At 36.6% G+C, this 13,246-nt stretch overlaps 1 protein-coding gene and 1 long non-coding RNA gene across 3 annotated transcripts in view; one reads left to right on the top strand and one right to left on the bottom strand.

Annotated features, from left to right (window-relative positions):
* WDR75 (WD repeat domain 75) overlaps positions 1-12,921 on the top strand; it is a 33,291-nt gene extending 20,370 nt beyond the window's left edge. The window contains exons 9-21 of one of the 2 annotated variants that reach the window (XM_025848764.2): positions 307-465; positions 1,519-1,578; positions 1,670-1,785; positions 2,831-3,006; positions 4,522-4,679; positions 5,142-5,322; positions 6,162-6,256; positions 7,078-7,173; positions 7,810-7,979; positions 8,522-8,581; positions 11,132-11,278; positions 11,782-11,873; positions 12,560-12,921. In XM_025848764.2, the coding sequence (XP_025704549.1) occupies positions 307-465; positions 1,519-1,578; positions 1,670-1,785; positions 2,831-3,006; positions 4,522-4,679; positions 5,142-5,322; positions 6,162-6,256; positions 7,078-7,173; positions 7,810-7,979; positions 8,522-8,581; positions 11,132-11,278; positions 11,782-11,873; positions 12,560-12,761 (1,712 nt within the window). In that variant the 3' untranslated portion in view covers positions 12,762-12,921. The remainder of the gene's footprint in view (positions 1-306; positions 466-1,518; positions 1,579-1,669; positions 1,786-2,830; positions 3,007-4,521; positions 4,680-5,141; positions 5,323-6,161; positions 6,257-7,077; positions 7,174-7,809; positions 7,980-8,521; positions 8,582-11,131; positions 11,279-11,781; positions 11,874-12,559) is intronic. The other variant, XM_025848767.2, reaches the window with a different exon arrangement.
* Positions 1-13,246, bottom strand: part of LOC141370675 (uncharacterized) — an 81,201-nt gene that overhangs the window by 11,293 nt on the left and 56,662 nt on the right. The window lies entirely within an intron of this gene.

The following is a 13,246-nucleotide window of genomic DNA, read 5'->3' as shown; positions in this document are numbered from 1 at the left end:
GATGAGGTGGCTGGGTGAGGCTGGGTGATGGACACTGGGGAGGGTATGTGTTATGGTGAGTACTGTGAATTGTGTAAGACTGATGAACCACAGACCTGTTCCCCTGAAACAAATAATACGTTATATGTTAATAATAAAAAAGTCTGTTGTCTTAAGTTTATTAAAAGATAGGAAGATACTTGTTTGCATATTTTTAAAACTAGTTTATATCTCTAACATGGTAGGGAGATTTTTAAGTGCTAATTATATTTTTCTATTTTTTCCCCCAAAATACTGTCCTTTTCATTTCTGTGGATGGATGAGAAGGCACCAGCCTGCTGAGTGGCGGTCGTGAATCTGTCCTTGTAGAATGGCGCGATGCAACAGAGAAGAATAAGGAGTTCCTCCCCCGTTTGGGAGCTACTATTGAACATATCTCAGTCTCACCAGCAGGGGATTTGTTCTGTACTTCTCACTCGGATAATAGTAAGTCTGACTTTGTCGTGAGGAGATAGAATTGTACAACTAGGGAATGGAAAATAAGAGACGTAAAACTAATTAAGAGGAGTGTAAGATATAATGAGCATTTTTTTCTTCCATTCTTCCTCTTTTCTCCATTTCCTTTTTTGACTCTAGATGCCACCAAAATCCAACATTTTCAGGATTGTTTTGATAAAAATGTAGGGCTAAGTGTATTTGGTCCTTGTACCATTTCCATTTCAAAACCTTTACATGTGGGATGTGGGGATAATAGAGGGAGGGTTTTTGAAGTGGGCATTTGTGCCTTCACAAATGTAATGATGTTTTCAAAAGAACACTTGATGTAGCCACACTCTTGGTGTGGGGGTCCCATGGGTTCTGACAGGAATAGAGGCAGTCTTGTATACCTCCAAAACTTTTTGCTCATCCTGTTACTACTCAGCCTAAATGTAAATCTCAGGGCGCATTGCCTCCTTTCCCTTCAAAAAAAGAAAAGAAAAACCGTAACTGTGAGCAATCCATTAGTGCAATGAGTCATTTCAAAGTAAACTGTCTTTTTTAGGGTATATAAGTTTTTGAATTAACACTTAAATATATTCATAGGCACAACTGATAAACCTTAAAGCCTCCGAAAAAAAAAAAAACAAAAAACCCTCTTCCCCAGCCCCAGTTTTTTAGCTAAATCACAAAATATATTCCTGATTTTTTTTTTTTTTAAGATTTTATTTATTTATTTGACAGAGACACAGCGAGAGAGGGAACACAAGCAGGGGGAGTGGGAGAGGGAGAAGCAGGCTTCTCGTAGAGCAGGGAGCCCGATGCGGGGCTCGATCCCAGGACCCTGGGTTCATGACCTGAGCCAAAGGCAGACGCTTAACGACTGGGCCACCCAGGCACCCCTTTATTCCTGATTTTCTAATAATAGTAAACTGAACTTACTAAGTTGTTTTAGATTCTGGTATATTTTAGAATGACATAAATTCATTTGATTTTTTTGACCTTGAAATTCTGACCAATTTATGGGTTTATTTTGTTGTTGTTTTTTTTTTTTACCCACAGAGATAATAATAATTCACCGAAACCTTGAGGCATCTGCAGTAATTCAAGGCCTAGTGAAAGGTATTACAAAACCCAGTGGATCTGTAATCATGCACAACTTAAAAGTGAATATTTGTATGACTTTAACTATTGTTTGTCACTTCTTTTGCAGACAGCAGTATCTCTACCGGTTTGATGATTGATCCCAGAACTAAAGCTTTGGTTTTGAATGGAAAACCTGGCCATTTGCAGTTCTATTCTCTGCAGCATGATAAGCAGTTATACAATGTAAGATTTCGATCCATTAACTGGCCTTAAAACTAATGAAAGTTCCCAACAGCACCACCAGCGTTAAGTAACTTATTTAGTAGCTTCTAAAACAAGGTCCCGTGCCTTTGTTTGCTTGAACATTATCAGTACTGTCTGTGGTTACTTAGTTGTTTACAGCATAATTCTGATGAGGCCACAGCGGCAAATTAAGGCTCCATGTAAGTCAGTTGGCACTCCTGTGCTGGCTCTCCATTTAATTATGTTTCAGACTGCACTCTAATTCGCTGTCACATATCTGTGCCTCTGAGTTACAAGAATAGGGAATCAGAATATAAGTACTCTAAATACAGATATGTCTCTGTGTTCTGCTAAAGTGTTATCCTATTACCTACCAGTGAGAATATTTTCAGTGTAAAGAGGGACGCTGCTTCTTCACCCAGACTCTCTACATCTCTGTGCCCCACAGTACCCTTTATTCCTGTCGTAGCAGCTGTACACTTGATCTTCCTTTCCCTTGCCTTTAAAACCCCCAAAGAAAGGAAACTTAATTCTTTGTACATTTTCAGTACAGTGCCTGGAAATAATAATTAATCAACATATGTTTGGTAAGTAGACAAGGGAATGGGATAAAAGAAACAATCATAATTAAAATTATCTACTTATAACATTGCTATCTTTCTTCACCACTTAAAAATTGTAGATTTTATTTTTGTTCTTGTTTTCAGTGATGTGGAATTTAACTTGAGATTTTTTGTAAAGCTCTTTGTCGATAGTAATGCTTTTCTCCCTTGCTTCTATCAGTTAAGGGTTCTGTTGTATCATGTACATGGGTCAGTCAGTCATCACTAAAATTAAAGGTCATTAAAGAATAATTGCCACTGAACTGGTGCTATATAATGTGCTTTTTTAATGGCAGTTTTGATATCCATAACTAAGTTGGTTTTTCCTTTATAACTATAGATTCTAGAAATCATGTTTGTAGTTAGTTACCATTCCTTGAAAACTTTAACGTTTATGTATTTGCATTAACGAGCATTTTGGATTTTTTTTTTTAACCCATCAGTTAGATATTATACAGCAAGAATATATCAATGATTATGGTCTGATCCAGATTGAGCTAACAAAGGCTGCATTCGGCTGCTATGGTAACTGGCTTGCAACAGTGGAAAAACGTCAAGAAAAGGAAACAGAGCTTGACTTGCAGATGAAACTGTGGATGTATAATAAGAAAACACAAGGGTAATACTACCTATATGGCTATTTAACTTCAGAGTAGAAACTACGTGATTTTGTATTTTATGTTTCATTTGTCTTTAAAAATGTTTCATTTTGATAAATTTTAGATTTAGGCAAATGAGGGAGGTGTTACTCTCCTAATAAAGCCTTTCAGCTTTTGCCCTGAGAAGGCACTGGTGTCCCCCACGTTGTAATGTCATCTCCACACATAAATGAGGAAACATGGGAAAGTGACCCCCCTGCCTCCCAAGGGCATCAAACCTAATTGCAAGCAAAGCCAGTTAGAATCCAAATTTCTCAGTCCCTTTGCTCCTCTATTCACATTATACTACCTTTGGGAGAAATGGCAGAGGTATACTGTAGTGTACCCTGTATGTTTGATTACATAGAGAGTTCCACTAGTTTTTCAGACTTTGATTATAGTAGCCGTTTATCAAGTGTCTGCTGCATGCCAAGACCTAGGCTTAGTGCTTTTGTATCTATTGTCCTACCAATCTTCATAGAAATACTGTAAGATAAACTTCTCTTCCACATTTTACAGGTTAAACAGGTCCAGAGGGATTAATAGATTATCTCTAGTCACTCTTCTTGTAGTATGGACTTTTAAAAAATCACAGCACAGGGGCACCTGGGTGGCTCAGTTGTTAAGCATCTGCCTTCGGCTCAGGTCATGATCCCAGGGTCCTGGGATCGAGCCCCGCATCGGGCTCCCTGCTCCGCGGGAAGCCTGCTTCTCCCTCTCTCACTCCCCCTGCTTGTGTTCCCTCTCTCGCTGTGTCTCTCTCTGTCAAATGACTAAAATCTTTAAAGAAAAAATAAAAAATCACAGCACAGTCTTGCCCCAATGTTCTTTTAAGAACACTGTGCTAGCATAGGTTATCTTGCATTTGAAGAGGTAGTTTTCTGTATTTTCTTGCCACAAGTAGGGGCTTTCACGACCATTCCATTTTTTGCTTATTTTTGAAAGTAGATAGTCATCTGAGTTCTATACAATTTTTTTTTTCAAGATTTTACTCATTTATTTGACAGAAAGAGACACAGCGAGAGAGGGAACACAAGCAGGGGGAGTGGGAGAGGGAGAAGCAGGCCTCCTGCTGAGCAGGGAGCCCATCGATCCCAGGACCCTTGGGACCATGACCTGAGCTGAAGGCAGACGCTTAACGACTGAGCCACCCAGGCGCCCTGTACAATTTTCTTACAGAGTTTAATACGATAGGCTTTCATGTATCATTCTGTGATGACTCCTATTTTATATTCATTTTGTAGAAGTTGACAATATACATAATGATCTCTATATTGTATAAGTTACACAAAGGCAGAGACAATGTGTTAGAACTCTTTATATCCTGTGGCCATTAGAGGTAGAGCACTCAATTGTTTGTCATTCTAGATGATAATGTATCCGTTGCCCACTCTTAAAGATGCTATTGTAAAATGTACAGTAAAAAATTCTTGTACTCATACGACAATATATAATGTCCTGATGTAAGACTAAATTGATGATTTCCTTTCTGTTAGGTTTGTTCTTAATACAAAGATTAACATGCCACATGAAGACCACATCACAGCTGTCTGTTTCTGTAATGCAGAAAAATTTGAAAACCCCACCTTGGTTACAGCTAGTAAAGATGGTCACTTCAAAGTGTGGATATTAACAGATGATTCTGATATATACAGTAAGTTAATTAAATATGGTATGTCTAAAGAGTGCATAATTTTAAGAATTGATCTCTTTCATGAATTGTCTCCATTCTAGGAGGACATTTTCTACCTTAACTTCTGTAGGTTATTGCCTAATTGATTTAAGAGATTACATTTTACATGCCTTTTCCCCAAAATCTGTACTTTTTTATCAGTCTTGATTAATCAATCATGTATTGATTATTTCTGTGAGGGTACAGTGCTAAAAAGAAAAAAAAAAGGCAATTCTTTCACTGTTCCACTAGAGGGAGGTCAAGATTTCCTGGAAGAGGTATATATTTCAAACCAGTCAGTGCTTTGGAGCATTTCTAACTCAAGTTTCAAGGAGCAAGGTTTTTTGTTGTGCTTCTTCTGTAATCCTTACTGCTTATAACTACCCTAAAGTATTATCTAGCATTTATACCATTTCTGAACTTTATGATCTTTCTTTTCCATAGAAAAAGCTGTTGGCTGGACCTGTGACTTTGTGGGTAGTTATCACAAATACCAAGCAACTAACTGTTGTTTCTCTGAAGATGGCTCTCTACTAGCAGTTAGTTTTGAGGAAATAGTTACAATATGGGATTCAGAGACATGGGAACTTAAATGTACATTTTGTCAACGAGCTGGGAATATAAGGTAAATAATTTGGGGAGTATGTCATACTGTTTGTTTTTAATTTAAATGAGTCTTTCCACATAAACCTTCAGTAGTAACTTATGCTTCCTCTAAAGGTAGTCTGTGGGTCAGTAGCAAACCAAAGTAGTAGGAAGCTAAAAACTTTGGGTATGTGAACTATTTGCTATGGTTTTACCCATTTCTGAAATGAGGATTAACATTTAACTCTTGACCTACAGGTTTTTTTTCTTCATAATAGATACTTTTCGTGGTTGTGCTACCTAAAAATAGGCGCTAATAAGCCTCAGTGGATCCAAACAATGCTTATCTTCTGTTTTCCCATAAAAACAATGTCATGCTCAAACCTTGTTTGTATTCAAAAAGGGCAAAAGAAAAAACAGCAACATCTGCCACTTCACTTCAGGCAGCTGGCATTTGAGGACAGAATGGCAGAAGGCTAACAAGACAGTTTTTAATTCCCAACATACCTGATTTTGAATTTGCTTTTACAAATTCTTAAGAATTTATATTGCAAATTTTCTTCTAGGTTAAACGAGCATAAAAAAGGGTTTTGTTAAATGACTTTGTACATTTCACGTACATGTTGCTTATAGTATGTGCCAATAAATTATACAGCATATTAGAGAAAAGAATTGGTCATCAAATATGTTTTTGTAAAGAAACAAAATAGCTAAATAAACTTTTCCTTTTGCTCTCCTTAGTCCCTTTTTTCTGCAGGATAATTATGAACAAAAATATATCTTTCTAAAAGTCTGCATTGCATAAAACTATACTAGAAGTCTGCAGTCCGAAACTCAGCATGCTAGAACTGATGGTTAATTCTTGTGGTTTTAACATAGGCACCTTTGCTTTGGGAGATTGACTTGTTCAAAGTATCTTCTTGGTGCTACTGAAAATGGCATTCTTTGCTGTTGGAATCTGCTCAGTTGTGCATGTAAGATTTTTTTTTTTTACTATAAAGTGATTTGACAAATCATACGATAAATGGCCATTAAATTTTGGCATTTTAGGACTTCTGGATCATATCTTCATGTCTCTATCCAGAGAGTAACAATTTTTCACATGTCACATTATACATCAAAATTTGAAGTGCTGAGCTTGTAAGAGATGCACATTATTTGTAATCTGCCTATTTGGCCATAAATTGACTTCCATTATTCCTTTCTCTGCCATGTATAACTTTCTGTTGCCTTCCATGTTCTCTATTCTCATAACAGCCTGAGGAATGTTTCTGCTAAAATGTAACCTGTATTAACATGCAGCATCCATGGCAGCTTTAAATTTGAATGTCTCCTTTCACAAGCCTCCTAACAAATGTGGACTTTGTTTTTACTCATTTTATTTACTTACTGGCATTTTACATATTTGAGTATGCTTGGAAGGCATGGTGGTTGTTTAGTAATGAACATATATGATACTCTGTTTATATATATTCTCTACAGTGGTTCTGGTTAACATTTTGCCCATGTTAAGCTGCCGAAAGCACCAGACAGTAGTTGCACTGAGATAATAATAACCATTTCATAGTATGTGGGAGTAGTACTTGGCTTTTCTGCTTCCTGCCCCTTGCTCTAGTGCAGCCTTCCACAGACATTTTCAGTTTGTCTCCATGTGTTATTTGGAAGTGTAATATCCCTCTTCCTAAGAATAATAGAATTGTCCCAGTAAAAATTGTGTACCTACTTTAAATAACAAGCTTAAAAAAGCTTTTGGTAAATCTCTTTCTAGAAATGAATTGCTCTTTTTTTCTCCCAGTGGAATGGAGTGCAAAATTAAACATTAGAGTTATGGAACCTGATCCTCATTCAGAGAATATTGCTGCAATCTCTCAGTCTTCGGTGGGTTCAGACTGTAAGTACAGACCATAGTTTGATAATAAGAGGAGATCTATTACCTAAATTTTCTTTTAACATCTTTAATATAGAGTCAAACTGCCTTTAAATCAAATGTTTATTTTAGGCCATTTTGCCAGAGGTACTGTCCTCTCTTGAGTTCTTACTCCGACATCTTGTTCTGTACGCATTCACACTGACTTCTGGGAGAACTCCAGTACATCTCATTTTTCACCATGCCAGGCAGTCCCACTCCACATTCAGAACATCCCAAGAGAGATTTTGCCCTTCTGAAGCATTTTAAGAAGCTTTAATCAATCTTCCTCCATCTTCTTGAAGCACTGTCTACAGATCCCTGTTCCGGTACTTAAGACAAAATATCACAATATTTTGGTGTCTGTCTTCTGCGGTGGCCGCCCTGGTCTCTGGAGCAGGGATTCTTCTTCCTCTTCTTCATCTTCATAGCCCTCATTCCTGACTGCTTGGCACTTAGCAGGCATCCAGTAGATACTTGAATTAAAGCCTAAAATAATCATGACTTGGACCATTTACTCAATCCTGGGGTCAGTCCCAGGATTAGTGTGGGCTGTCAACCTGAGGCTGGAACTAACCTTTGCAGGCAAAATGTTATGGTCTGTTTGTTTTTTCCCTCTAGTGTTTGTATTTAAACCTAGTGAGCCAAGACCATTGTATATTCAAAAGAATATCTCCAGAGAGGAAGTCCAGTGGGGAGTGTTTGTTCTGCGAGATGTGCCTGAATCATTCACCTCAGAAGCTTACCAGTGGCTGAACAGATCCCAGTTTTACTTCCTAACAAAGTCACAGGTAACCATCCCACCTCAAAAAGGCAACCACTTTGTATATGTAATTTTCAGTTCATTTTATATTTGAAAGTAATAACTCATAACAGGTGGAACAGTGATACTAAAGGATTACTTCCCAAAAGAAGTAATCTAATATGCTCAATAAAACAGTATTACTAGTCTTTTAAGTGTATTAGCACAACTTTACCCCACACCTTTGAGGCTCTTTAAATATTTGCATTATCTCCATGACAGCAAAAAAAAAAAAAAAAAAAAAAAAAAACTTTAAATAGTACTTATTAGTGTGGTTTTTTTTTTTAATTTTAGTATTTGATTTGCCATAATAAAAACTGGCCTCAGTTTGATCCATCAGTTGAATCTATTTCATTACCAGTTCTTAAATAAGTTTTCTCAGAACAATTACTAAGTATGTTTTAAACCTTCTATTACTTTTCTTTGGGCAGATATATATATGTGTGTATATATATCAAGATGAAAAATGGACCTCATTTTTTAACTATAACATTTTTATTTGGATTTTGCATCATTAATCTCTCTTTTCAGAGTTTATTGACATTCAGTACAAAGTCTCCAGAAGAGAAACTCACACCAACAAGCAAACAGGTATGTTTTAGCCACTCATGGTGCAGACTGCATTGCCTCCCTACAGAGATAACCTTATCTGTTTGAATTTAGCTATGAGAAAAATGTTCCACCTGCCCTAACATGGAATTAAACATACACTTAAAAGTAGCTTTTATATAACCTGTTTGAGGTTTTATATAACCTCTTTGAGGTTATATTTACTCTTCTAAAATATAGTTTTAATTTGTAACGTTAAAAATATATGCTTGTGATTTGAGTCAAATAGTTATACAAAACTTTCAGGAAAACTTCCTAACACCACTGCCATTACCCACAAAGATAATCACTTTCAACTCTTTTAGCTGGAGTTTTTATTTGCCTTCCTAAGAAACATGTTTATATTGCTAATTCTGGATTTTTCAGATTTAGTTATGGTCTATTTACTGATCTATTCAAGTTATTACTCTTTTTCACACCATTTTCCCCATGTACATAACACACACACCTTTCCTGTTCCCCAGTTTTCTTAGTACAGATAAATCAGGTCAGTATTCCTTATAACTGTGTAAACACAATTCATAGTTGAGTCATGTAGTAACCAGACAGATTGTTTTTCTTTTTTTTGCAACACTGTTTTCTCTGGAGTTAATGTTGCCACCTTCTTATTTGCATAGTTTCCTGTTTACTTCTAATTCACCCCCAGACTCAAGTTATTTAAGTCTTCTCTCAGTATTTCAGGTACATTAGGTATTCTTTCAAGTCTTGAAGGAATATTTCCAAGAGCCTCTGACTTGCTTCAGTCTGGACCGATTGCTCTATGAGTACCTGCTGCACAGTAGTCATAGGATCTACATTCGCCATCATTTGGGGAATCATATCACTTCCAGCTTTCCTCTTGCTTCAGTCACTTCTTTGCTTTGTTGTGAAGCACATTCTGTTAGTGCCATGGGAGGCAGATTTAAGACGTTGTGTGTTTGGAAATGTTTCTTTTCTCCCACTTGATTGGTTGGTCGAGTTATAAAGTTATAGGTTGAAAATCATTTTCTCTTAGAACTTTGAAGGTATTGTCCTATTTTATAGCTTTGGGTGTTATTAGAAGTCTAATACCATTCTTATTCCTGTTCCTTTATCTGTAAAGTAGCTTTATTATCCTCTGAAAACTTAATTGAATTTGTTCAGCAGTTTTTTGTTAAACATCAATAAGCCAGGGTCTGTTCTAGATGCTTGGAATACACCAGTGAGCTAACATTCAATTCTCTAAACAGTGTTTACAGTCTAGCAGGGAAATACAACAAGCATTAAATAAGTGAAATATGTAGTACTTTAGAAGTGGTAAGAATAATGGGTGGAGGAATAGAGGAAAAGGGTGTGGGATGCAGCTTGCCATTTTATGTAGGCCAGGCAAAGTAGGCCTTGTGAATAAAATAGAATTTGGCTTTTCCTCTGAGTAATATGTGGAGCCCCTTGGAGAGTTTTAATCCAAGAAATGACTAAGAAAGAATTACTTCTTTGCCTTCATTTTCTGTTCTTTTTCTGGAACCCTTGTTATTTAGTGCTGAACTATCATCTATTTTGTTTTCTGGGAGATTGTTTCATCTTTGTCATCTAATCTGCTTTTTTTCTGTTTTGCATAGTCCCATTTCTGTCATTTGTTTGTTTTCCATCTGTTTTAGTCTTTCATTTCACAGGTTTGCATCAGAATCTAATGATTCTCAGATGTCTGCTTTTATTTAAAAGTCATCCAATAAGCCATATGGAAGGTCTCTGCCTAGATGGAATTTGTCTGCTGGCCTCTACCACTGGCTACTTTTGAGAAAGTCTCCAAAGTCATTATTTTTAGGTTTTTTTGTCTTAGGCTGGTCAGATTGCCCAGATAAAATTCTTCTAAATTCTTGCCTGGAGGCTAGCAGCCTGGAAGCACCCTATATGACGTACAGCTGCCTTCAGCTGTGAAGACACTGCCACCAACCCCACCAGGCAGTTCAGTTTAAAGACACACTTTTGTTCCACCCTCCAAAGAATGTACTTCCAGCCCTCTCTTGGGGCTCAGAAGGAGATCTAGGAATTTGAATGCACTCTAAATGGACCTTCAGCCGGGCCACCCGGTTATTGGTAGCCTTTTTCTGAGGTACTGTTACTATTAGTACCAATTCCTGAGCATTTGCAGGATTCAGCAATATAAATTGGGATGTTTCTTGGCTTTCCCCCCCAGCCAGCTTAGAATTCTTTCTCAGGTCTACTAAGTTACCTACTACCCTTGAACTTGCTTTCCACCTTCCAGCATCTTACTTACCCATTTTCTTTCTCACTGTGGGTTTATGGCCTTTTGAAAACCCATTTGCTGTCATTTCACTGGGGGAGAAGTAGTAGTGTGTATTTTTTCTGTCATCTAAGTGTGCACCGTTAGCTTTTTCCCTAATAAATGGGCTGCTAGGCCTCAGTTGCTTTACCTGTAAAGTGAAAAGAAGCATACCAGATAATTTTTAAAGTTACTTTCATCCCTGACATTTTAGGACTGCAACACTTTTGAGTCCAAGGCAGTTCCTCCTTTATATTGAAGAAATTTCCCTTTGTCTTCAATCCTTATAGCTACTAGCAGAAGAAAGTCTTCCAACAACACCATTTTATTTCATATTGGGAAAGCACAGGGAACAGCAGGATGAAAAAACAAATGAGGCTTTGGAGAGTGAACGAGTACAACTACCCTTAACAGAAAACATACCTGCAATTAGTGAGGTAAGTAATTCACAACATGAAACAGATTAAATACATTAAAGCAGCTTAAATTAGAGTTTCTATAATTTGTAACATAACTTTTTTAAGATTTATTTGAGAGTGAGTGTGTGTATGTGAGCAGGGGGAGGGGCAGAAGGGTAGAGAGAAAACCTTTCACAGCCTGACACAGGGCTCCATCTCACTGCCCTAAGATCGGAACCTGAGCCGAAATCAAGTCAGGTGCTTAAGACCCAGCCACCCAGACACCCCTGTAACAGATAACTTTTGAATAATTATTTTGTATACTGTGCAGTTCTAATACGCAAACCAAATAACATAAATTTATGATTCCAGATTACTGTGGTCTGAACTGACAGGAGAGGAGAGATGATTGTTTGCATAATTGTCAGAAGGCAGGCATAAATTTTTTTTTGGTTTGGTTTTACTGTGGAGAAAGCCTGTTGCATTCAGCTGATGGCATTCTTTTTAAGTGAAGCCCTATTTTTCTGGTTTTTTTACTCTAGCTTCTTCATACTCCAGCCCATGTATTGCCATCTGCTTCTTTCCTGTGCTCCAAGTTTGTAAATTCACTGCTGCTGTCTAAGGAGACAAAGAGGTAAAGCAGTTTTTTAAAATATGTTTAGATATTGTTTTGGGAAACAGGATAGTTTGTTACCCTTTCTTAGAATATTCTTAAACTGTGACCCTTCAACAGTATGTAGGGTAGGAGCACCGACCCCCTGCATAGTCGAAAATCCACGCATAACTTTTGACTCCAATAAAACTTAACTACTAATGCCTGATGGTGCTTGGAAGTCTTAATAACAGTCAACACACATTTTATATGTTATGTATATTATATACTGTATTCTTACAATAAAGTAAGCTAGAGAAATTAAAATCATACAGAAGAGAAAATACATTTACAGTATCATATCAAATCCATGTATAAGTGGATGGGTGCAGTCCAAATCCATGTTGTTAAAGGTCAACTGTATTTTTCTTTATTTTAGCCTTAATAATTAGCAGTTAAAGGACATAGGACTATTAAGCCAAGTGAATAAAATACATTGAAAATAATTGTTAGATCTCGTGTGTATGGTTTAAGGAATTGATATATAACTAAAAATTATACTTTGTAAATTCACCTGTTCTTTTATAATAACCCATTTTTGTAGTGCACTCAATAAGATTTTTCATTTACTTTCCCTGTGTGGTTATAATTCTACATAGGTGTCTTAAATTAGAAAGTTATTTAGAAACTTTTTAAGTAATTCATCTTTTATTCTGTTATCATGAAAGTGAAGAAATTCCTGAAGATGTAGATATGGAAGAAGAAAAAGAAAGTGATGATTCAGATGAAGAAAATGATTTTACTGAAAAGACCCAGGACACAAATGACACAGATTTGGGAGAAGACATTATACACCAGTTGTCAAAATCTGAAGAAAAAGAACTAAGAAAATTCAGGAAAGTAGACTACAGCTGGCTAACTGTTCTTTGAGCCTTGGAGATGGAAGGTTCTTGCATTTTGTATTTTTTTTTAATTATATATTGATACTCCAAAAACATCTACTTGATGTTATTTCTTTCCTTAAAATATTAAATATGAACAGGCTTTACTTTTTAAATAACTGGTAATACAAAGCTGTGTTTGCATCATGCTTTGGAGTTGCTGGGTGCATTCATATACACACCATCTCATTTTTATTTCGAGTTACATCAGCCTTAGAAATATCTAGCTATTTTCTTCACAAGTGATTACAGCATATGTCACCTTATCTCCAATTTGGAGATATTGTTAACAGCAAAATTTACTTGGTGGCCAACAGGACCTGAACAGATGTGTTGTTTTCTTTAGTCCTGCTTCATACATCTTAGTGTGTTTATTTCTCAGAAATGTAGAGAAATAATTTGATTATGTGGTGTTCCACAGACCACACTGAGGGTATTAAATCAATAATAATAATAATAATATGGGCCGCCTAA

This window comes from Callorhinus ursinus, unplaced genomic scaffold, assembly GCF_003265705.2.
Source record: "Callorhinus ursinus isolate GAN/ISIS: 27379988/994484 unplaced genomic scaffold, GSC_fseal_2.0 scaffold2, whole genome shotgun sequence".
Lineage (NCBI taxonomy): Eukaryota > Metazoa > Chordata > Mammalia > Carnivora > Otariidae > Callorhinus > Callorhinus ursinus.
The sequence above is the reverse complement of the archived record's forward strand: the minus strand, read 5'-3'. Positions and strand labels throughout refer to the sequence as shown.